Here is a 25,991-nt window from a genome sequence, read left to right as displayed (position 1 = left end):
TTATACAGAATAATTTACCCAAACATTTAAACAAACCTGTGTGACTTTTTAATTTTAATGTTAAAATTACTGGTCCCCATCCACTTTCATTGAATGAGAAAAAAAAGAAGCAGTTTGGACACTTAGATCGACATCTCCTTTGTGTCCCACAAAAGAAAGGTCATGCAGGTTTGGACAACATGCAGGTGAGTAAATTATAACATTTTCGTATTTGGGTGAACTACCCCTATAGGCTTTTAGCAAACACTTTCATTTACATTCTTGTGCAAACTGATAAAGGTCGTGACGTGGGACTAAAGCTATCAGCAGCACAGGACAAAATCAGACTTTATGAGTACATATAAGTGCTACTATGAGAAAGACATGATACTTGTATTTGATTCCACTTAATGCTGTGCCACTATGCCAGTGGTTTTCAGTCTTGGTCCTGGGGACCCACCGCTCTGCACATTTTGTATGTCTCTCTTATCTTTCTTATTATTCAGTTCATAGATCTCGCACCTAATGAGCTGATGATCTGAATCAAGTGTGATATATAAGGGAGACATAAAATGTGCAGAGCATTGAGTCCTCAGCACCAGGATTGAAAACAACTGATCTGTTTAACTAAGAGATTAGACATTCATGGAGTGACAGGGAAAGTGAAAGTGGAAACAGATCAGGTCAAACAAACTGCAACATCATGATAGAACAGAAAACTGACTATTTCATATTTTTTGCCTGTCAACTGCACACATTTTTCACTGAGGAAAAATAACAATGGAGATCATATTTGATTTTTATGACCAAATGAGTTTCCAGAAGAACCTCTGGAAAGAGCAGTCTGCTCAGAAGATGGGGAGGAGTAAATGATGAAGACGACGATGACCAAGAGAACGAAAGGTTTGGCGCTGCAAAAGTAGGTAGTGTGGCATTTCCAGCATGAAGGACAAGCAAATTAAAACTGAAGCTCTGGCATAATTTTCAAATAGGGGGCTGTGTGTGTACAGAGATAACAAAACTGTTACATTTGACTCTTGAATGCAAGCTTGATGTTATTGTAATGCCCAGGTTCCAAAAACTTACTTTCTCTTCTTATCTTTACATTTCTGTCTACAAATCTACATCCTGATTATTTGAGCTTATTTTTAAGAACCTTTGTTTAGTGTGGATGCAAATGAAGGGTAGTCCCCATTGTCCGTGTCCAGTGCTTTAAGATCAGTCATGTGTGTTGTTGAGGTGTAATGCAGCATCTGTGTACACACAGTCCAAAAAGTGTTTTGATGTGGAGGGGGTTTGGCACCGTGTGTGGATATGTTAAGCAGGGATGTGCAGGGAAGGTTCACACAAGAAGAAGAGCAGATCCAACTGTACTTCAGCAGAGATATGATGAGGCATGTGGTTTCAGAGAGAACCCACTGAGCAGCAGGCCTTCAACAGTCAGCCTGGAACACACAGCTTCTGGAGGTTTGTCATCTTCATAGTCTCTTGTCTTCAGGTCGATCTATCAGACTCTAAGGCTTTGCATGAGGTTAACAGTTCCAAGACAGTCAAACCCGGCCAGCATCGGCCGAACCATAAAGTTTTAAGATCTTTATATGCAATTTTAATAATATACACTCCTCTGCACAGCCAAGTGTACAATCAATAAATCCATAATGAGAATTATCTTGAGAATAATAATAATAATGATACTAATATAGTCATCATGTGTGGGTTCAGCAGCCTTCTTTAGACATTCATCATGGTTGTTGCATATGTACAGGAAGTAATTTACATCCGGGGAGGGGGGATTGGGTTGGGGCAGCAAGGGTCAAAGGTGAGAGGTCATGATGTTATCTGAGTCTCTTCTCTGCGGAGTAGATGGACATGTAGTAGTCATTACTGCCCACGGCCAGATGAGGCTGAGGAGGTCAAAGAAAAGGAGGAGGATTATATATGTAAAGTTTTTTTTATTTTCTATTACAGTGTTACCATAGAAATTATTTTTGTTTTGTTGGCCAATACTGCAGTGGTCTTATTTTATATTGACATCTGTCAATATATCATGAGAATAAATGGAAAAGTAAAAAAAGCTTGCATTGATTCCATTGTATATAAATAATAATGGGAGGCATTACGGATTTAAAATAAGTAGTATTTGGCTGGTCTTCCATATCTTCCATAAAGCCTTAAATGTATTATTTGACTGACTGATTTATAATCTACAGCATGTGTGCTATTTGCTTATCAAGATGCTGTTATACCTATTTGTACATTTTGTACATTTTTTTTATTCTCCTCTATTAATACTCTTAAGTTTATCTCATTATTTGATTTGCTATGATTGATATATTTCAAAATTGCCTTTATGTGCTCATTGTTCAAAATGTAGCAATACAAACGTAACAGCTTTTTTTTATCTTGAGCAAGAACATTATTTTGAACACTGGTCAAAAGTACTATATATTTCTTGAGAGGTAAAACATTGGGAAAAAAAACCTCAGTGCATCTTTAAATTTAAATTAAGTGTCAGTATAAAAAAAAAATTATGTACAGATGTGGATCAACTGTGGCTTGTCTTTAAGCTCCTCAGTATCGGTAGTGATGGCACTAGCTGTTCTAAAAACATATCTCCTAAATTATCCTTTTTTAGTAGTCTCTGGAAGTCCAATTCATTAATAATTCAAGTGGTTCAAAAAAACAAATCACAGATTCATTTGAATCCCTGAGCAGCAGTTTATTTTTTGTAGAAAAATATTTACATGCTGCTATTCATCACTATGTTTTCAAGTTATAGATTTGGGTGTTTTCAAATAAGTTTTCAGTTTGTTTATTTAGGGAAGTTTTATGCCGTCATGCTAATTTTTGTTTTAGTACTATACTGCTCTCATAGTACAAAACAAGTTATATGATACATTTAAAAATATTGCCCCCTCAGGTAGCTTTAGTATAGTTAGTTACTTTTGTTAGTAGTGTTAAGGATTTTTTTAACTAATTATGACAAACATTTCTTTTTCTTGCAGGATTAACATTTATATGCTTTTGAAAACAAAAGTGTTAAAATAACGGAAGCATATGGCCATGGTTAGACTGCTATCTAAATATAATAACCCCATGACTTGTAATGAGCTGAGTAATCAAAAAAGCTAAATTCGCTTTGCCAAAGCAGGGAGAATTAGCTGAAATTGCACATATGTAGAACCAATCGTATTAGAGAACAATTATGTGATGAGTAAAAAGTCATGCTACCGTTGCTATGTACCTATCCTATATAAACTGTTGTATTTCCTTTTGCTGGTGGGATTCTCTGTGATTTATACGAAATCCTCCTGGCTATGATGAAAGCATTTTCAAAGGCATTGTCTGGAGTCTGTCTGGATACTGCAGCGCAACAGGTTAGTAAAACACTAGACCTTATTCCCAAGTGATAGTTTTGATAAAGGGTGAGACGTCATCTAACTCATCTGACATCGATTAGGAGATGCCCCATCTGTCAGGTGCGTAGGGGAATTTATACCACAGTAGCTTGACTTTTGTTTAACTACTTTTTAAGCGTAATTAAAAGCTTGACAGCTTACAGTTAAAAATAGCTTTCCCAACACTGCAGCCTATAGAAATAACAGCTTATAGAAATAAGGGACAAGGTCTTCATTGAGAAATGTGTCTTACCCAGTAAGGGTGGAAGGCCAGGCAGCTGATGGCTCCGATTCTCTGCCCCATGAAACCATCATAGTATTTAATGTTGCTGATCACATCCCCATTGGAGTTATACACAGCTATAAACTGGTTCATAGAGCCACTAGAGAGAGAAAGTTAGATAAAAAAGGGATTAAATGAGTTACAAGCATTTCAGGACTGAATTATATCATGAACATGACATTCCTCTGCATTTTATTCAGGCCCTGTAACCTGATTTAGAAAAAGTGCAATGAGAACTGTTTCTTTAGAGTGCCCCTATTCTGCTATTTTAAAGGCTCCTAATTTTGTTTTGGAGGTCTCCTACAACAGGTTTACATGCAAAAAAATTTTATTTTGTCATAAAATACATTGCACACCACCACATTTTTCAATGATTCTGGAACAACTCGATAGATGAATCAGTCTCTCTAAATCCCTCTTTTCTGAGAGCCTACTCTTCTCTGATTGGCCAGATGGCCCAGTCTGTTGATACTGGTCTATCGCGCACAGCGACTGTCGGAAGCTACACGCCAATTACCATAACTGAACGTCATCTCTGTCCGGAGGCTTCCTACAGCTCAGCGATTGAACTGTAATGACAGTAATGATGACGTTGATTTTACAATATTGATCTGAGCGTGAGTCCGATGACAGAACATTGGAAGAACTAGTTATTCAACCCGAACCTCCATCGCAAGGACAACTCGAGCAAGGCGTTTCTCAGTGATACACTACTCAGTTTGAGGTACATTATGAGATGTTTCAACTGTAATTCATCACCATCAGCATTAACAAGTGTATGTCCATCAACAAACCGATGTGTATATTTCTTATTTATTGCGGTGCACATGCGGAAACTATATTAACTGTATCAATAATGGTGCATATGTTCGCCCAGCACTAACGTGAATAACTGATGTAATAAACGCTAGTAAAACAAATCTTGCTCATTCCTTTATCCTCAAAGTAGTAAGAATGACAGACAATCTGCATTAAAGGTGCCATAGGTGATTCTCTGCAGAAACATTTTGTTATGCTGGTTAAAAAGTCTCCTCATATCCTGATAGCAATCACTCTGTTAAGCAGTCTAAATGTATTTTTTATAAATATATGTTGTCTGTGGAAGGAGTAGGACCATACAATGTTTGTTCAATCGTTGCGTTCGGTCCGAACGGTCCTATAGCATGTGTTCCCTGTCAGTCAATGTGTGTTTGCATAACACTGCGCAGGCTGTTCCCGCAAACATAAGAAGTCATCAGCCCGTTCATGTATGCTGTGCGGACAGAGTGAGAATGGCAGGCAAACAGCAACAACCTAACTTTCCTTCTGAACCGACAAGTGGCACTGATAAAGGATCTACGATCTATATATCTTCATCGGAGCCAAGCAGACTCTCATCGTGGACACCTTGTTATGCAAGAAATATTATTACACACTGAAATTTTGCTAGCTAAACAAACCGAAAACTTGCTGCATCTAATTCTGTTTTTAAGAATTTGTTTACGTTTGGTATTGTAGTGTTACTATAAAGTTTTCTCACCAGTGAATGACACATGATATTGGTATTGCAGTAACGTTGTTGTCGGTCTTATTGGCTTCATGCTTTCAGGAGGCTTGGCTATGGACGGCGATTTGTAGGGGGGGGTGGGATGTACGCTTTTAGTGCTATCAGGCTAAAGTTAGCATTTTCACAGATGTCCTACAGCACCTTTAATAGATGCAGTTTTAGGTAATAGTGGCCCACAGCTGATTAGCAGAAGCATTTCAGTAAGACAGTAATAACGTGATTTAGCCGGTTTCAATCAATAATTATTCATGCTTACAGGTTGTGATTGAGGTGCAAGTTAGTCAAAATATAGTGGGTAGCGACCCATCTTTCTAAAGCAAGCGCTTTAAGAAACCCGCATGGACTCAGAGATTTGAGAAGCAGTCGTCAGTAAAACGAAGTGCTGTGGGCTAGTAAAGTTGTTCGTGGATGGAAAACGTACAACAGGTGGGCATTATGCAAACGTATCTTCTAGTGACGTAGGACCGTAAAGCAGTAGGATTCAAATAAAAAACAACTCGTATTAGCGGTTCAGAGTCGATTCTTTCTTTTGGGAGACAATAACTTTATTTATTGTGCACTTTCGACATAACAACTTTGCAGAACGTTTACATTCACAAACAGCTATATTACACACTGCATGAAAGGGTATATTCGAAAAACCATAATAGGGGCACTTTAAATAAACTGACTTTAAAAATTAACTACAAATGTGATGTTACAAGCAGAATCATTAATAACTTTAGTCAAGTTTTTTTCTAAACAGCAATATTTTTTGCACAATGGAACTGATTGTAAGGATTATGTGTAAAGGTGCATGTGCATCTCTCACCAAGCAAACAGGTTTGCCTGTGGATGGATGTCCAAAGCTGTCAGTCCTTTCACTGTCTGCAAGATGTTGATTGATTCTGGCATCCGTGGGTCAAAAAAACGCACATCCCCATTCACACTAAAAGAGAGGGGAACCAAATTGTGAAGTGACTACAAAAAGAGAGTAAGTTCTATGATGAAGTGATTTAAATTATGTGGGAGAAAAAAGCAGTTACCTGACACTGATAATGTGTCCTTCAGGCTCCTTCTGCAAGTGTGCCTTCACCACCCAAGCACCGTGTTCCCTATACGTCATCACACGACTAAAAAAAAAAGAAAAAAAAAAAAAGAGATATTTGGGTAGTATAAGCCAATCATTCCATAAAAATTAGGAAGCATCATTGAACACTGAACACTAGAGGGAGCTGGAGGAATAACAATGCACCAGAACACAGAAAAACAGTGATTAGTAGCATAGTGAAGAAATCATAATAGTTCTTTAGAAGGGTGTTTCTTACACTATGGGCATTTTTGGAACTATGGACTTACACTACTATTCACTATTACTAGTCTTGGGTCAGTACGTTTTTTTTTTTTTTTTTTTTTGAAATTAATTCTTTTATTCTTTTATGGGATGCATTAAAGGCATAGTCCACCGAAAAATGAAAATTCCGTCATAATTTCTTCAGCCTCATATCATTCAAACCTGTATGCATTTCTTTCTTCTACTGAACACATGTATGCATTTTTGTCCATGCATTGTGAGTCAATGGCAACCAAAATGGTCAGGTTTAGAAATAAAGAAATACAGGTTTGGAACGACATGAGAGTAAATGATGGCAGAATTTTCATTTTTCTGTGGACCATCCCTTTAAATTGATCAAAATGACAGAAAAGACATTATGTTACAAAAACAACATCACAAAAAACAAAAAAAAAATTCTATTTCAAATAAACGTTGCTCTTTTGAACTTTCTATTCATCAAAGAATCCTGGAGGGGGAAAAAATACTAACAACACCCATAAGTGTATTTACAAGTATCACTGGAGAATTTGAACCAGTCATTTCTATCACAGTGCAACTTACACCACATCTCATAATATCATAACCGACAATATGTAGATCATATTTTGTTTAAATACATTCTATCATGGAGATAATTTCAATGTTCAATTAAAATTTTTCTTACATCATTTGACAAAATGACAGCATGATTGGAAATATTTCATAATAAATGTATTGTTAACAAGTGATATTTAGCATAATTTGTCTGTTACTTTACACATGCCTCCTATTTTAATCATGTTTTTTTACTGACAATGTTATCTCTTTGATAACCAAGAACACAATTTTTTTTTAAACCTTTTAACTAGTGGAATTTGTTGTTGTTGTTTTTGTAATATTATGCCACAATTAAATTAGTGTTTTTTTTTTGGTGTAAAAATTTATATAAATCAGTTTCACACAAAAAATATTGAAATTGTTTAGGTATAGATATATTTTCACATTTTAAGAATTAAAGTGTGAATTTGAAAAAATGGTGAACATTTTATACCATTTTAAAAGTAACCAGAAGAAACACCCTTAAACTAGACTGAAAACATGACCATGAACACTCCAGCATTGTTAACTGAGGCAAGGATGTCCGCATATGGATTCTGAATTCTGTGACAGAACTTTAGCATGTCTACAGAGGTCAGGGTGCACATTTATTTCAATTTCATTAAGAATTTTATGCTCTTAAAGTATAGTGGCTCCCTGGCTGCATGCAAATTAATGAAAAGGAACTCAAAAACAGTGTGACACAGGAAATGTCAGCCTGAGCTGTGGGACACAGAGGTGGAGTGTTTAAAGGTGCATGAAAGAAAATAAATAATAATGAACGGAAGAGAGCTGACGGATGTGACTAGCAGAGGGGAAATCTTGAGTGTTTGGAAATGCTAGCACTGGAGGGAGCTGTTAAATTAGCAGTATTTAAATATTCATAGGGCTTTTTATGACTTAATTACACTGTTTTCTCATGGAATCTGCAGGTGATAGTGTGTGAACACATGGAGGCAGCTGTGGCTCGTCTATATGGGCAGGTGGGGCCAAAATATTCTTACACTGAAAGGTAAAATAAAGAATTTTGTATCAAAATATCCCAAAAACTACTTGCAAAGTGTTATATATTTCTTTCAATTGTGTACTTCCATTATCCTAAATGTTTCCAAGAATTTGTAAATTGAGAGAAATTCAGAGTTTTAAAAAGTGCCTGTCCCTGTTCACTTGATGCCTGTCAATGACGTAATATCGGCGTTATTCCTGGTTTCCGCTTGTACTGCCATAGTAACCATGGTGACAGACGTGGACAACTGCGTAGTGCATAACGTCTAGCTGTTGTTGTTTCGTTCAAACATTATGGACCATGGCAAGCAGACTTTGGGACAAAAGGAGAACTAAAACGAGGATCAATATTAGCGTGGCGTTTTCGAGATGCCGAGAGTTCCACGTCCACGACTAACTTGGACTTGGACACTGAGCTTCACGAGTCACGACCTGACAGGGACGCCGATCTTGCATGTACTTTATTAGACAGGTGAGCAAATGTACATAAAACAAACCAATGTTATATAGCTCAACATGATGAAATGTTAGAATATGATCAATATGTTATTCTAATGTTTATCTAGCTTACTGCTAGTCTCATATAGCCAACAAACTAACACAGAATAACATTACAACATTATAACTTTCAACACACTCAAATGCTGTTTAGTATGATAGTGTAATGTTAGACCAAGTGAAACAACGCTGCATTACCTCACAATTTTAATTTGTCAAATAAACTGACCTGTGTGAGTATTAATTCTGCACTTGCGGGTAGTTTGGTAGAATTAAATGTCCTTATTCCTTTATATCCGCGGGACTTGCGTGTGGCGCTGATATCTGTCTCTCATGTTAAAAAACATGAATGTTTTCACTCATCCATAAACATTATTAGATCCATCAGCATGACGGCAAGTTCCATGATTCCGCTTATCACTGCATCATCAACCTAAGCCTTTGTTATTGTAAGAGGTTAGCGACCCCTAGCGGCGATTTTTTTTTTTTTTTTTACATATTGTAGCTTGAATTAATAATAAATTAGAAATGTGTTCAGCATTCTGCAACAAATATTTTTCTGATTTTCTATACTATCGTAGAGTGAGCAGGATATATTCAAATGTAGCGCATGGATTCATGATACTAAGTGGGGCAGCAGGTCTCAGAGCCCTCCCTAGCTTTACAGTGCCCCACAAATTAAAATCTGTGGTGAAAAATGGAACTGCAGCGCGCTCACGTAGAGAGGCATTGGGGCAGATTTCTGGCTGCCCCGCTTATTTTCACATGACGTTACGTAAACCTCGTTCTAGACCAAGACGATATCAGTCCGCCTCAGCTATGTGTCTTTATCAGTTCAGTAACTAGTTGGCATGTCTGTTCTTCTTGTGTGGAGTAGCATATCAAATTAATGAAATTAAAAACCTTTTAGTTTAAACATGCTCATGTGAATAGCCTTTATATATAGTAGTTCCCTTTCGTAGTCACTCCGAGTTACGTCGGATGACGACGAATGGGGTTTCGCTTAGAAAGCCTATCATCTTCGAGTATATAAAACGAGCCAATGGCAAAGAAATGCCATGGGTCTGCGGAATTTGCATAGCGTAACTCCGCCCCATCCTGGGGGTATATAAGGAAGTGCGCTGGCAACATGCAGACATGTTTTCGCTTCGGAGCCAAGTTGATTCTTCACTCCACAGCCAATTCTGAGTTCATCTCTTCGAGACGAGCCTCTCTCCAGGTGTTGGTGTGACAGCGAGTTCCAGCGAGTGCACATTCCCTGCTTATCTGTGCAGTGATTTGCCAGAGTGTGTGTGTTCATCTCCCTGGTCGCTTCAACACTTGCGGAGAAATCTCCTTTCACAAAAGAGCATTGCACGCGGCACTTCTTTTTAAAGATGCCTCGCCCGTGCATTTCTGGTTGCGGTCTCTATGTGTCTGACTCTGATGGGCACAATCGCTGTCTTGTGTGTCTGGGTGTCGAGCACGCTAAGCGTTTGTGGATGAGTCATGTTCCCATTGCGGGAACATGCCCATCGCACGGTTGCGGTCGAGACTCAATGACCTTCGTGGTAGAGTCCCCTCATCCGCACCCCGATCTACGAGCTCCACGAGAGCTGGTACTTTGGCTGGCGGCCTGGGTGACCTGAGGGTTACGGTGTGGAACCAAGCGCCGACTATTCCACGCTCTGCACCCCCCTCTAGCACTGTGAGTGTTCCGAATGAGCCTGCAGTACAGTCCTCTGACTTGCCGCAGGTCTCATTCGGCGCTCCAGAGGAAGACCGTATGTCGATCGCTGCATCACAAGGTGGGCAGGAGTCCTTGGGAAGTGACGATTCGGCTGTGCTGCCACCCTCGGGTGTTCCAGCATTGCCCGAGTCTGATCCCGAGCTGACGGCCATGCTTTCCAGGGCAGCCGCGGCCATTGGTCTAGAGTGGTCCCCGCCACCTGGTTCAGTGCGGTCGCGGCTGTCCACTTGTGTGGTCCAGGAACGACACCTGTGGCTCAACCTGGCCGATATGCGGGAGGCCGAGCGGACCCGGTTCCTCGACACCCCCATATCCCAGGCTGGCCTCTTCGGCGGAGCAGTCGAGGACTTTGCCCAGCAGTTCTCGACTGCCCAGAAGCAGACTGAGGCTCAAAAACACGTCCTGCCCCGGCGGCCCGCTGCTTCGGTAGCGCAGCCGTCGGCACAGGTGCCTCAGCCTGCTCGCCGCCGAGGGCGCCCTGCTGCGGTTCCCGCCCTTCCCGATCGGCCCCAGCAGCCAGCTGCTTCCGGGTCGCGTTGTGGAGGAAGCCGCAGGAAGGCGCCACAGCCCTCTCCCGCCCCGCACCCCATCCCATCCCATCCTGACTCCATCCCCATTCGGTCCAGCTGATTTGGGATCAGTTCGGGGACGCACAGGTAGATCTGTTTGCCTCCCACGACTCGTCCCACTGCGACCTGTATTATTCCCTGACCGAGGGCACGCTCGGCACGGATGCACTGGCGCACAGCTGGCCGCGGGGCCTACGCAAGTATGCGTTTCCCCCAGTGAGCCTTCTTGCGCAGACCTTGCGCAAGATCAGGGAGGACGAGGAGCAGGTAATATTGGTTGCCCCGTATTGGCACAACCGCACTTGGTTCCCAGAACTAGTACTCCTCGCGACAGCACCTCCCTGGCCAATTCCTCTGAGGAAGGACCTGCTTTCTCAGGGACGGGGCACATTATGGCACCCTCATCCCGATCTTTGGAACCTCCACGTTTGGCTCCTGGACGGGACGAGGTAGGTTTGAGTACCCTACCACCAGCGGTGGTGGCTCCCATCACTTCCGTTAGAGCTTCGTCCACGAGACATGCCTATGCGTTGAAGTGGAACCTCTTCGTCAACTGGTGTTCTTCTAAACATCTAGAACCCACGAAATGCCCCATCAGTGTCGTGCTTTCCTTCCTGCAAGAAGGGTTGGAGCGAAGGCTGTCTCCCTCCACCCTGAAAGTGTATGTTGCCGCGATTGCACATCACGACGCAGTTGATGGTAAGTCCTTGGGAAAGCACGACCTGATCGTCAGGTTCCTGAGGGGAGCGAGGAGACTGCATCCTCCTCGTCCTCCCCTCGTACCCTCTTGGGACCTCTCAGTGGTTTTAACTGCCCTGCAGAGTGCTCCCTTTGAGCCTCTGCAATCAGTGGAGCTTAAATTCCTGTCAATGAAGACAGCGCTCCTGGTTGCATTGGCCTCCATCAAGAGGGTAGGGGACCTGCAGGCATTTTCGGTTGACGAAGCGTGCCTGGAATTCGGACCGGCTAACTCTCACGTGATCCTGAGACCCCGGCCTGGATATGTGCCCAAGGTTCCCACCACACCCTTTCGAGACCAGGTGGTGAACCTGCAAGCGCTGCCCTTGGAGGAGGCAGACCCAGCCTTGGCACTGCTCTGTCCAGTACGCGCCCTCCGTGCTTACGTCGACAGAACGCAGTGTTTCAGGACCTCAGACCAGCTCTTTGTCTGTCATGGTGGGAAGCTGAAGGGAAAGGCTCTCTCGAAGCAAAGGTTGTCTCACTGGATAGTGGACGCCATTGCTTTGGCTTACCAGCAGCAAGGTCGACCGTGCCCCCTTGGTGTGACGGCCCACTCCACCCGGAGTGTGGCATCCTCTTGGGCTCTAGCGCATGGCGCCTCGCTAACAGACATCTGCAGAGCTGCAGGCTGGGCGACACCTAACACATTCGCGAGATTCTACAATCTCCGAGTTGAGCCAGTTTCTTCTCATGTACTCGCTTCAACTAGCCGGTGCTAGATTCTGCTCAGGTGTCTTCGCTTGCTCGCCATTCCTCTCCACGGACGGGATACGTGCGATATTTCCTCAGGTGAGCCTCATAAGCCCTGAGTCTCCTCCAGCACTGTTGACGTCAACGCCAGAGTTATGCCTCTGGCAGCTTTCGCGCTTGGCTAGGTGCCTCCATGTGCATGGTTCCCCCTCCGGGCGACCCCCACATGTGTATTTCCACTGTAAGCCTCTGAGCATGTGTCTTTCCCTCGGCAAGCCACCTTGCCACCCCTGGGGTTGAAATATTCCACCTGCGGCTGGACACCCCAGTGATTCTCCATATGCAGCCCCTCGGGGTCATATGTGTATTCCAAGTCCCCCCCTTCGGGTTGGGCATAATTGCATATTTCCACTGAGATATGCTTCCCAGTGTACCTTGGTATTCCTGTGTTAAGTAGGAGTCCTTCGTCCGTGCCAGTCTCACGACAGGGAGCTCAGACTTACGCAGGGCACTGGAAGACAGTCGAGAGGTGGCGTGATTACACTGGGAACCTCATTCGTCGTCATCCGACGTAACTCGGAGTGACTACGAAAGGGAACGTCTCGGTTACGTGTGTAACCCTCGTTCCCTGAGTAGGGAAAGGAGACGTTACGTCTCCCTGCCACTTCCGCTGTACCGCTGGTATGCCTGAGTTCAGTCTCAGCTCCTCAGCGAAGACATATCTGCATGTTGCCAGCGCACTTCCTTATATACCCCCAGGATGGGGCGGAGTTACGCTATGCAAATTCCGCAGACCCATGGCATGGCTCGTTTTATATACTCGAAGATGATAGGCTTTCTAAGCGAAACCCCATTCGTCGTCATCCGACGTAACGTCTCTGTTCCCTACTCAGGGAACGAGGGTTACATACGTAACTGAGACGTTCTTTTGTGTTTATGTTGGTTCTGAGAATAGACATGACTTTTTTCCTTACTGGAATTCCTAACTTGTAATATTCTAAAACAACATTCTGATGCAATAAAACAAGCAATTCTAAGATGGCATTCTATGCATTTGTCGTGTATTCTAAAGTCTGTCAATCATCATTAGAGTGTCACGCTCAGGCTGAATAACGCAAGGACATTAGAATTCTGTCAAAAGTGTGTCTAATGTTCACCGATTAGGATACAAAGCTTACAAAATGTTTATCATAAACTAGCGCTAAGACCCAGAATGTGCCCTACCCAAATTTACGGCCAGGAACCGCTACTGTATGAAGGTGTGACAGATTGTTCCAGATACTTTTATCCAACCAATATCAAAAGCAAGACAAAACGAACCCAGTGGTGCTGGACAGGACTTGCCTGTAGCCACCAGACTGCTGATTCATTTTCTGATCTAGCCAATTAGAAATGATTTCAGATTTCAAGACATCTGAATTATGAATTCATACTAGTTGTGGCGGCACATCAGAGATGAATATGAATATTCAATAATATAACTCTTTTTAAAGGATTCTGTGATTTGATTCACCCCAAAGCTCAATAATACAATTGCGTATTAATACAATTAGAGCTCTGTAAAACGTGACACACCATTCGTTAGGTCCCATTCTGCGGTCGTACACCCGAACAGATCCGTCTCCAAGACCTGCAGCTATAAGTGACCGCTGAGGATCACATGACAGGCTGGTCACACAGCTGTCTGCTCCTGTTGGGATGTCCTGCAACACAAAGCTGAATGAAAGGCTGAAAGGTGTGCAGTTTTCATGCCATGTGATACAACAATCTAAAACCTCAGGGCTTAAATTAGGTCTGCAAAATCACCAATGCAATACAGTACATCTCAGAATACATGTCAAGCTTCAGTTCTCAAAATCATAATATTATCATAAAATAATTATTGAATTATGCCTGAAAGTGCACCAAATGTGTGAGAGAGACCAAGCCTATCCATGAGAACTGAACTGTATGATCAGTTTCAGTCTTCTCTTGCGCTTCACTTCTGTCCAGCAAGACGTCTCATAAAAGCACAGTGAAAATACTAATTTTAGAGATCCCACTTATTTACGAACTTCACTTATGAAAATTTTTCTTGATAATGCCACTTTTGTGCCATATTTCTCCACTTGATGATGACTATCTTCACCATGGTATATCTAATTCCTTGGAAATTTCTTGTAGCCTTCAACTGAGCGACACCTTTAAGATTTTTGTGGCCCATGGCTCTTGTAGTAGCATGCAACCAAGATGATGTCAGAAAAATCGAAGTAGTATTTGGGAAGTTACTGGAGAAGTATCTGGAGTTAATCACAGTCACTGCGAGAATCAGAGTGAAGACAGGTGTGTACAATTTCACGTGAGCTTGATGATTAGTTGATTTTCAACACAGCCACATAACCAATTATAAAGGGGTGTGCACATTTATGCAGTTAGGTTATTTTTATTTTGTATTTTTATCAGTTTTTCAGTGGCATTAGATATGTTCTAATTTTTACATTAAAGGTGCAAAAGTTTTGATATTATAAATTTTTACATCACAAAAACCAGCTGTTTTAACAGGGTATGTAGACTTTTTATTTCCACTATAAATGATGGAGCTACAAAGCTCGCCTGGGAGTGATGTGTTTAAGATGAAGGGGTGTGTGTGTGTGTGTGTGTGTGTGTGTGTGCAGTACCTGCACTTTCATTTCTCTTTCTGTGTCCCAGATCCGGATGACTCGAACGTCACCTGACGTCATCAAGAGGCCAGTCTCCTGCTCCCAGTCCACCACCATACCTGCACCTTCAAAAGAGTAGGGGAGGTTTCACACATACAAACTCAAATATATGACTCCCTGGACTCTCCTAACACGTCTGTTCATTACGATAAAAGATAATACAATCAACATTCACCTGTTTTTCAGAATTATAAAACATGGATTAATGCATCATAATTTTGTCTCAACACTTTTATGAATTGTGTCATAAAACACTCAATACTGCATCTTTAACCTCTTGACTACCGATTATAGACAGCAACAGTAGACTTAACAGTTTTTTTTAGTTTGGTTGTGTGTTCGGTTCAAGACTCCAATTTTAATGCTCTCTTCAGGAAATAATTCACATTTTGGTAGCTGCAAACACTCTCATTAATGGAATTAATCCCCCAAATTAGATCAAATCATCATTATTATAAGTGAAATATATTTATGAATTTAAATAGAAATATTTGAAGTTGATGCGCTGCTTTTAAACATTTTTCCTGTGGAATGCTGCATTTTAATGGTTTTAATGTTTTAACGACAGAATTATAATGAGATGGTCGCATGATAATATCTATTTAACGATATATTCTAAATATAAAAATATTTAATTCAGTAATATTGAAATGAAATATGTGAAATATTTTCACAGTAATAATGATCAATGATGCATGCTTGATTCTGACTAGATGGCTTAGCAACATAATAGCTTGGCTTGACAAATGGCTTATAATGACAGACACTCAAGTCTTTGGGTGGTTGAACGGGCCATAGATCCGATGACACAGTACTGTACAACTGCTGCCGCATTGTGCAGACAGACAGTAGCCTAATGATGACACCTTCCACAGACTTAATAGAGGGTATGCGTGACATCACCATCGGCCGGAGTGACTGCGGTTGAGTGGCAAAAAGACTGAGCAGCAGCATTGGTTTTCATTGTGAATGCTGTGAAAAAAACACAAAACATCTAAAACGGGAAAGAGCTTTGCGATTGACTTTACAACTAGATTTGACAAGAAATCTGAGGTATATTTTTACAGATTGCCGAAAGCTACAGAACAGTGAAGCAAATGGATCGCTGCAATTAGAAACAACTGTGTATTTTTATAAAGCAACATATTGTATTTTTATAAAGCGTTCACATGCAAATTTGCTTTATTTCCCAGGCGTCGAAATCAGGCTCATATAAATGTCAGGTAACACGATTCTTGGCTGCATGCCAATATCCATGGATCACTGGATCTTTGGTAAGTTGTAAGAAACACTATATCGAGTCCAACCTTTAGTTTAAACTGATAATCGATTGTTTTACTCGCGTTTTCACAGTTTTCCCTATTAAATCCAGTCACGCAGCAGCACTTTTGCCACTCAGTCCGGCCGAGGGGGCATGTTCTGGCGGGAAAGTGATGTCAATGCATACCCTCTATTGTCTAGAATGTCACTGCAAATGATTTGACAAATGATTTGCTCTATACATCCGATCATGGTTGTATCTCGCTATTAGTGTTGCTCGATCGATATTCGATTGCTCCTGATCGATTGCTCCTGTCTGCTACGTTGCTTCTGCTGCTGTTGCATTGGTTTGCGTTTGTAAGCTTCGTATATTTTTCTGTTTTGAATCATTATTTACTATCATTCCTTGTTGTTTATACTGCTAAATATAACTCACTCAACATCACACATTAACCTGACATCGCTAGCTTCAATCTAAATCGTTATTGCTAGCACAACACGCTAGTAATTCGCTAGCCTGTTAGCGTGCCATCCGTCCGCTCTTTTATTATTATTATAATTTTTTACATTTTTTGCTCGCGCCTTTTACTAGTCCATCAAACAACTTAGGTGAGTAGGATCAGTCAACAAACATGGTGAGTCATGTCATCTTCTCCTCTTACTGTCACTTGCACTTCATGCAACATGTTTAGCATATCCTTCTCTGTCAGCATAGGATTTACATGTGATAAATGCAGGGATATAGTCAAGCTGACGGGGAAGATTTCAGTACTAGAGACACGCATCCAAACTTTAATCGAGGATAGTAAGCATGCAAGGGCTTTAGATACTGCTTTGGATGCGACTAGCTTAGTGAACTCTGTACATTGTTCGGTTCCGGCTGTAGAGCCCGTGTAGCAGGGCAATTGGGTGACGGTGAGGCACTGTAGTCGCGGGACAAAACAAAGCTCTTCCGTTCCGATTACAACTTCAAATAGATTCTCCCCACTCAGTGAAACACCCACTGAGAATCCTGTTGAATGTGCCCTAGTTATTGGCGATTCTATTACACGGAACATGAAAATAGATACACCACCCACCATAGTCACATGTTTGCCGGGAGCCAGATTGCCTGACATCAAAACAAATTTAAAAGTGCTGGCTAATGCTAATCGTAAATTGTCTAAGATAATTATTCACGTCGGCAGTAATGATGTTTGACTCCGTCAGTCGGAGATCACTAAAATTAATGTTAAAGAGGTGTGTGAACTCGCATGTACGATGTCAGGCACTGTAATTTGCTCTGGCCCCCTTCCTGTTCGCAGGAGTGATGAGATACTTAGTAGATTGTCCTCACTCAATGGCTGGCTGTCTAAGTGGTGTACCCAAAATAATATAGAATTCAAAGACAATTGGAAAAGTTTTTGGGGCAGACCTGACCTGTTGAAAAGAGATGGTATTCATCCCTCCTGGGATGGTGCTGCTCTTCTCTCTAGTAAAATGGCACATAGTCAGAGCTCAAACATGAATTGGGGCTCTGTGCCCGGTTGCATAAAGCACCTTAAGATTTTCCCTTAAGTATGATACTTAAGGGGCGATTTCCCCTTACCTAAGAGAATAACTTAAGGGTGTTGCATATAATCTCTTAAACGGTTCTCTTAGGTAAGGGAAACATTTAAGTGTTTCACGACAGCGATCCTGGATTCACGTTATAAAAGTCTGTTGTTGCCATAGATACACAAAACACTAACTCGCAGTTTCATCAAATAAAGTAGGCTAGGATATCGGAATGGATAAAGAAAACAAAAAAGAAAGCCTAATTGGACCGAGAAGGAGAAATGCATTCTTCTTGACGAATATGGTAAAATAAAAATACATTTCTTTTGACCGTTGCGTTTAAATGACGGGAAAGAGCCCCCGCAACCCGGTGAACCACTCTGCTGACAGACGATTTATGCACGTGGAAAACATCTCCCACCACCGTCTGAAAACTCCGACTGAAAACGACAGTGCTATAAGCAGTTGTAACACCGCAGGTAAAGAGTGGTTGCGATGTGTGACATGCAGGTCGCCGTCTAGTTTGTTAGTGATGTCAAATATTGCGCGTCGATCAAATCGGTATTCCTGCAACAATTTTTCATCGCTAAGATGGTCCAAAGGGTTCTCCCTATCCCTAAAAATTATTCTTGTCAAATAATGATCTTCAACTGGTTTCATAAATTCAGCCATGTCGTCTTATTTTTGTCCGCGTTTCTCTTAAGGTTACGATTTCCAAACCTTAAGTTATACTTAGGGAAATGACCGTTAAGGGGTTTTATGCAACACTTAACGCTTTTTAAGGGATTACTTAAGTGAAAAAACAGCGTTTAAGGGAAATTCTAAGTGTTTATGATGTTTCACTTAAAGAAACCTTTAAGTAACACTTAAGGGTTTTTTTCTGCAACACCCTTAAGTTTAAGGGAAACATAAGGGAGAACTTAAGGGAAAATTACACTTAAGGTGCTTTATGCAACCGGGCACTGGTCAGGAAGCAGACAGACTGGCTAAACCGACCGTCTGCTAGCTGTCTCATGTCACCTAGGTCAGATAAATCCCATCACATAGAGCCTCTTTCACCTAGATATCATCATATAGAGACTGTGTCTGTTCCCCAAATTAGGACATACAAAAAACTTCCAAACCCATCTAAGGGTAATCATTTAATTGATGTTCAACAAATAAAAAACAGATACAATACAAATGAGCAAATGATAAAGCTCAGGTTGCTGAATATTAGATCCCTTACTTCTGTAAGCTCGCACTCGATCGGCCCAAAGCCGGCATCCGACCAGCGCGGAAGGTCTTAACGTGTTACTGTCCTTTTCTCGAGGCAAAGTATTTTTTTATTAAATGCAATACATTTGAATATGTATTCTCTCGTTATTTCATCTGACTCCATAAATGAAAAGGTTTTAATGATATCTGTGGATCATTAATTATGAGCGAATGTTTGACTATTCCGTTTAACTCTTCAATGAAAATAATGTCAAAGTCAGTTAGAATAATCAAATGTAACAATTTATTATGTCAGGTAAATGTATCATGCCAATTTCATAATCAATTCAAAGATAATCGATACAAAACATCAATTGCTCTGGAATAGAGAGAAGAGATGCAAACCCAACATTAAGAAATACATGAGGCTGAGAGATCTCTCTCTCAGCCTCACGAGCGAATCTGAGTTACAGAAAAGGCCCAGAACTTCCTGCTGCATTTCATTATATAGACAAACCTTTCACATGGAAACATGTGCTAACAAAAGAAATTTGCATTCAGAGGTTGCACCTTTTGGGAGTATGTGACCATTTGTCTTGAGAGACCACCTTCCTTGTATGTCAGTAATCTTTAAACTCTTAAAAGCCTTATTACCTTTAGTTTTACTTATTTGGAAATGAGACATTTGTACCAGTCGTACTGTGACATTTTAAATGATACCCAACATGAAAAATACTCTGTGATCAGGGCTTGACATTAACACCCGCCAACCCGCCAAATGCGGGTGGATTTTGCTCGTGGCGGGTAACATAGTCACTCCAACTAGCCACTTTGGCGGTTTGAATAATTGTAGTCTTTTCAAAAGGCATCTGAAATAAGTGTTACACTACAACACTACAACTCCCATGAGTATTAGGGCTGTCAACGTCAACGAATATTCTAAATTCGAATTTATATTCGAATAGTTTTAAAAAAACTGAATTTCGAAGGTGAAAATGAATATTCGAATGTGGAAAAACGCCCGCGGTAGCGGAGGCGCGGCTGTCTGCTTTGTGAGTGGGCGCACTGCCTGAAGGGTCAGGGACAGGTAACAGGAAGAAGCGTTAACGTTAAACAGAAACATTACTAAAGTGTAGGTTACTGTACTGACTGAATAGATATTGCATGAATAAGGTAGGTTAGATACAGCAGTTTCATGCACTGCAGGCTTCCACTGGTTTGATTATTTACCGTTTCATGTCAAGGAAAAGTTCTATGTTTACCACAGCACAGCTGCTCGGAGCGTTCAATGTCGGTTCTATATACTGTAAAACTTCAATTAATGTTAATAATATTTGTTTCAATCACTGAATGAAGCCTGCTATATAAGAGTCGTGACCTTAAATTGCTTGCACAAAACTCTTGATCAGCACTCAACATTTGCTTTGTTGTTGGTCATTTAAACTGTTATGCGCAGAGAGCGTGACGCCTCATTCGCGCCGCAAGACCTCCAGACGCGCGTAAACACGTCTTTAACATTGACTTCATTGAAATTAAAATCATTGAACATTGAAATCACTCGCGCCAGACGCTCTATTCACGTTTGGTGTAAACGCAGCATGAGGTTGAGGGCGAGAGAGAGAAAGAGTGCGTGCGAGTGAGCGAGAGTGAGGTCTGCGGTCTTGGCCATTAGTTGATTTACTTGTTTTTGTGTAGGTAATACGTTGTCAAATATGTTTAAACTTAAATAAACCTATACAAGTAGTTATGTCTCTTTGTATTAATTTGTCCTGTTATTGACGTAATGCACGTCATTGACAAAATGCGCAACCAGATGTTCGAATAGTTCGAATATAGGCTATGTGTTTTTTTTTAGAGGGAATATTCGAACGTCATTTTTGAGCAATTTTGACAGCCCTAATGAGTATTACATGCACACAGTGTTGCCTTGCGCTTGCACGCTAGTGACCGACAACACAGAAACGAAGAGACAGCTAGCTGTCCTGCTGGAGTTACGTCGTATGCTGGTGGAGCTATGTGGCGACATATAATACATAATACATGGTTTTATTTAAAAAAAGGAGCTTTACACACAACCTTATCAGAGCTAATGATAATGACCTGTATTGTTATATATTTATGTTGTCTTGATTTGGGTGTGTACAATGGTTTTACATTTAAAAGGGTTGTAAATCTAGTTCAAGTACATTTTAGCACGCCATAGTCAACTTTTATCAGGTAATTTCACAACAACAAAAATGTGGCTAGTAAAAATGCTGTGTGCCTAGTAACTTTGGAAACCCCCTAGCCACATTGGCTAGTGAGCAAAAAAGTTCATGTCAAGCCCTGTCTGTGATAATCATTCACATTAAACTATACATTTTCTTGGGTGAATTCAGGTGATCATCTGAGCATGAGAGAGAGGGGGTGAGGGGAGAGGGAAGGAGATGTAGATTAGGATGACTCGGAGGTGAGACTTTCGTCTCGATGGTGCACGAGGGGGAGTTCAAATGGTAATTTCCAGAGAGGTCCTTTTGTCCTCTCAGGGTCTGGTCGCTCTTGAAACAGACTGTCCGGCATTTTGTAATTTCTCAATTCTTACACTTCAAAAGCACTTATTGTTAATGATATGATTACAGACTATAATCTAGATGTGCTGTGTTTGACAGAAACCTGGCTAAAACCAAACGATTACATTACTTTAAATGAGTCCACCCCGCAAGATTACTGTTATAAACATGAACCTCGTCTGAAAGGCAAAGGGGGAGGTGTTGCTGTAATTTATAGTAATATTTTTAGAATTACTAAGAAGTTTAGTTTCAAATATAATTCTTTTGAAGTGTTGGTGCTCAGCAGAGGTGGGACAAAGTCATTGTTATGCAAGTCACAAGTAAGTCTCAAGTCTTTGCCCTCGATTCCCAAGTCAAGTCGAGTCAAAGATGAGGCAAGTCCCGAGTCGAGTCACAAGTCAAAGCCAACAAGTCTCAAGTCGAGTCCAAAGTACTACCATTTTAGTTTCGAGTCATTTCAAGTCCTCTTACCACAGAAATAAAATGTATACAAATCATGTATGTCTGTAAGATTTTTATTTATTTAAACGTCTTTTTATACAATGACATTAATCAAATACAGTGTGGGGGGGGGGGGGGGGGGGGGCAATTGTGATGCAATTATTAATAATTGTGACGTAATTTTTGCATCACAATAAGTGTATTGTGATTGTCAAAACATTTTTGTAACTAAACTGAATTTTATTAGGTTTAGTGACAACATGTTACAATGTTTACATGGTTCAATTTCTGGTAAGCTACGCTTTTTTATGATTTCAGTTCAATTCAATTATTGTGATTTGATTTAATATTGACTCATTTGGATAAATATTAGGTAGGCTACACAAGATAGGCATTAATTTTTCTCTAGAAAAAAACAACTCACCTAATGCTGTAAACATACAGAGAGCCCTATATCAGCTGGCGGTATTATTTAAGGTTAAAAATAACAAATTAAATATAATGCGTTTTTTTATTATAATAACAACTTTATTTAATGATATAAGTAAAAATATAATAAACATGCAATATAGTATTTAGCAAAATACTCTCTATAGCTCTTTTTTTCTAGCCAACTAACATTATGGTCATTAAATGGCTTTCCTGAGGTAAATGTTATGTGACATAATTGTTCTCCAGCTGTTTTATTGACCCCTTTGATTGATGGGTCGATATTATGTATGAGGAATATACATTTCGGTAAGTTGTACTGTATCTTTCAACAGTGTTCATTCGTGTTTAACGTTATTTACTATCAGCTAGAGATGACCGGTCGACGTGCCGCTAGGGATCTGTCGCGTCACATTTACAAGCGCCAAAACGGTATTTATTGTCTGAATTTCGTAATAAAAGTGACAGAATCTGAGAGCTGGGATTTTTTTATATCATAACTAACCTGCTCTGTCTAGTCTGTCGGTCTCCGTGTCCTCTTTGCTTTGCGATTTTTCTGTGCATGAGAAAATGGATGTGTGGCATGAGAGCGTGTGAAAAGTGTCAATTGCGTGAGTCTCAGTGAATGCATGAGAGTTGGCAGCTATGTAAAGTTACGGTACATCCGATAAGGTGCTTAGCATTCGTTCAAATTCGTAGCATGCGTTGTTGCGTGTTGCGCTTCATTGGTTGTCTTGCAATGTGCCTGCTTAGATGCTGTCGAATCAAAACAACGTGGGACTACAGTGATTGGATGTCGTGCAGGCAGCGCGCGCGCTCTCTGCATGCATACAGGTGGTGCACATTTTTTCACAGATGCAGATAAACTGAGAGCGTCGCGGCCGTGTGAACATTTTTTCCCCAGTTTTCATGGGAAGTAGCAAGTCTTCTCGAGTCAAAAGGCGCAAGTCCAAGTGAAGTCACGAGTCATTGATGTTAAAGTCCAAGTCGAGTTGCAAGTCTTTGTACATTTTGTCGAGTCGAGTCTGAAGTCATCAAATTCATGACTCGAGTCTGACTCGAGTCCAAGTCACATGACTCGAGTCCACACCTCTGGTGCTCAGTATAGCAATATATTGTGTAAATGATAAATCACGTTTGAGCACCATACAGACTTTATCAAAGAATTTGCTGACTTTCTATCAGAGTTAGTACTGGCTGCAGATAAAGTCCTAATTGCTGGTGATTTTAATATACATGTAGATAACGAAAAAGATGCATTGGGATTGGCATTTAAAGACATTCGTAACTCTATTGGAGTTGGACAACACGTGTCAGGACCTACTCATTGTCGTAATCATACTCTAGATCTAATATTATCACACGGAATCAATGTTGATGCCATTGAAATTCTGCAGCAGAGCGATGACATCTTAGATCATTATCTAGTCTCGTGTAAACTTCATTTAGCCAAGGCTGCAAAGCCGACTCCATATAACAAATATGTTCGACCTATCACTTCTGCCACTAAAGATTGCTTTATTAATAAACTTCCTGATCAGTTTCATCATCTCAGCATCCCAGATAGCTTAGAAGAACTTGTTATTGCGACAGAAACTTTTAACTCTCTCTTTTCCAGCACTTTAGACACAGTTGCTTCGTTGCGCTTAAAGAAGATTAGAGAAAATAGTCCAACGAGCACACTCAGGCCCTTAAGAGAGCAGCCAGAAAAATGGAGCGCAACTGGAAAAAACAAAACTAGAGGTATTTCGCATTTCATGGAAAGAGACCTCGATTGCATACAGAGAGGCCTTAAAAGCTGCTAGATTTGCTCATTTTTCAACCCTATTAGAGGAAAATAAACAAAACCCTAGGTATTTATATGAAACAGTGGCTAAACTAACAAATAATAAAGCTTCAAGTCCAGAAGTTTCCAAGCAGCACAGCAGTAATGGCTTTATGAACTTCTTCACTTATAAGATTGATAACATCAGGGAGAAAATTATTACTATGCAACCATCTACTACAGTATCGCATCAGGGAGTGCATTGTAGTCTCCCAAAGGAAAAATTCAATTCATTTATTGCTATAGAAGAGGAAGAATTCGATTCATTTATTGCTATAGAAGAGGAAGAATTCGCTAAACTCGTTAAATCATCTAAATCGACATCATGTATGTTAGACCCTATACCGACTTAGCTACTGAAATAGATGCTTCCAGAGGTCATAGATCCTCTTCTTAATATCATTAATTCATCTTTGTCATTAGGATACGTACCAAAAACTTTTAAGCTGGCTATGATTAAACCACTCGTTAAAAAAACGCAACTTGATCGTACAGAATTAGTCAGGCCGATCTCGAATCTACCTTTTCTGTCAAAGATACTAGAAAAGGCAGTATCCTCACAACTATGTTCCTTTTTAGAAAGAAATTGTATCTGCGAGGATTTTCAGACCGTACCATAGTACTGCGACTGCTCTCATTAGAGTTACAAATGATTTGCTCTTATCATCAGATTGTGGTTGTATCTCTCTGTTAGTGTTACTCGATCTTAGTGCTGCATTTGAAACTATTGACCACAACATTCTTTTAAATAGACTTGAAAATTATGTTGGCATTAGTGGAATTGCATTAGCATGGTTTAAATCATACTTATCTGACCGTTATCAGTTTGTAGCAGTAAATGAAGAGATGTCTTTTCGATCACAAGTTCAGTATGGCGTACCACAAGGCTCAGTACAAGGGCCGTTGCTTTTCACTCTGTACATGTTGCCCTTGAGGTATCATTAGGAAGCATGGAATTAGTTTTCACTGTTATGCTGATGATAGTCACCTCTATATTTCTTCATATAGATCCTTTTCCTATTTAGCACCAAAACGTTGGAACAGTCTTCCTAACATTGTCCGGGAAGCAGACACACTCTGTCAGTTCAAAACTAGACTAAAAACACATCTCTTTGACCTAGCATACACATAACACATTATAGACTTCTATAATTCAATGTTAGGCTGCATAGATTAGGTCAGCCGGAACCGGGAACACTTCCCATTAATCCTGATGTACTCGTTACATCATAAGAAGAATGGCGCCTACGCTAATATTAGTCTCTCTGTTTATCCCGAGGTTTACCGCAGTCCGCCGGATCCAGGCTGTATCCAGAGCTGATGAAGGACCTGCGCCTGGACGTGACGACAACGCAGTCCTGAAGTGTCAACTAGTCTCTCCCCTGTGAAGGCCTCCCCTCCCTTCCTTTACCTCTCAACAGATAAAGCGTTGTCGGGATAATTCCGGTTCACGTGGCTACACGGAAGCGATACAAATTCTGTATTATATATTTTAAGGCCAGACAGGTGGTTTGTTGAGGGTTGATTTGTAGGGAAGGACTACACGCCTGCGCACATATATTCAAACGCGCATACCTATGGACTGAACTCGTGGTGTGCATGTGCACGCCGTCGGCGTTCTCGCAGGTTCGCGTTTTTGAAGTTTGAGTGTCGTGTTAGCGGCCCCTAAGTTAATAACTAATGATCGTTGCAACGGAACTGAATCAATCAAAACTAACTTTAGCTG

General features: G+C 40.8%; 1 protein-coding gene across 4 annotated transcripts in view; it reads right to left on the bottom strand.

Moving 5' to 3' along the window:
• Positions 1-1,665: 1,665 nt before the first annotated feature.
• The window catches only part of rptor (regulatory associated protein of MTOR, complex 1), a 332,162-nt gene continuing 307,836 nt past the window's right edge, over positions 1,666-25,991 (bottom strand). For all 4 annotated transcript variants that reach the window (XM_084426710.1, XM_084426712.1, XM_084426711.1 and 1 more), the window contains 6 exons: positions 14,987-15,093; positions 13,905-14,032; positions 6,232-6,318; positions 6,018-6,134; positions 3,631-3,760; positions 1,666-1,883 (listed from right to left, as the gene is read on the bottom strand). In XM_084426710.1, the coding sequence (XP_084282836.1) occupies positions 1,815-1,883; positions 3,631-3,760; positions 6,018-6,134; positions 6,232-6,318; positions 13,905-14,032; positions 14,987-15,093 (638 nt within the window). In that variant the 3' untranslated portion in view covers positions 1,666-1,814. The remainder of the gene's footprint in view (positions 1,884-3,630; positions 3,761-6,017; positions 6,135-6,231; positions 6,319-13,904; positions 14,033-14,986; positions 15,094-25,991) is intronic.

Source organism: Rutilus rutilus (genome assembly GCF_951802725.1).
Source record: "Rutilus rutilus genome assembly, chromosome: 12".
In the NCBI taxonomy this organism is placed as follows: domain Eukaryota; kingdom Metazoa; phylum Chordata; class Actinopteri; order Cypriniformes; family Leuciscidae; genus Rutilus; species Rutilus rutilus.
Note: the sequence above shows the minus strand (reverse complement) of the source record. Positions and strands in the feature narration are given on the sequence as shown.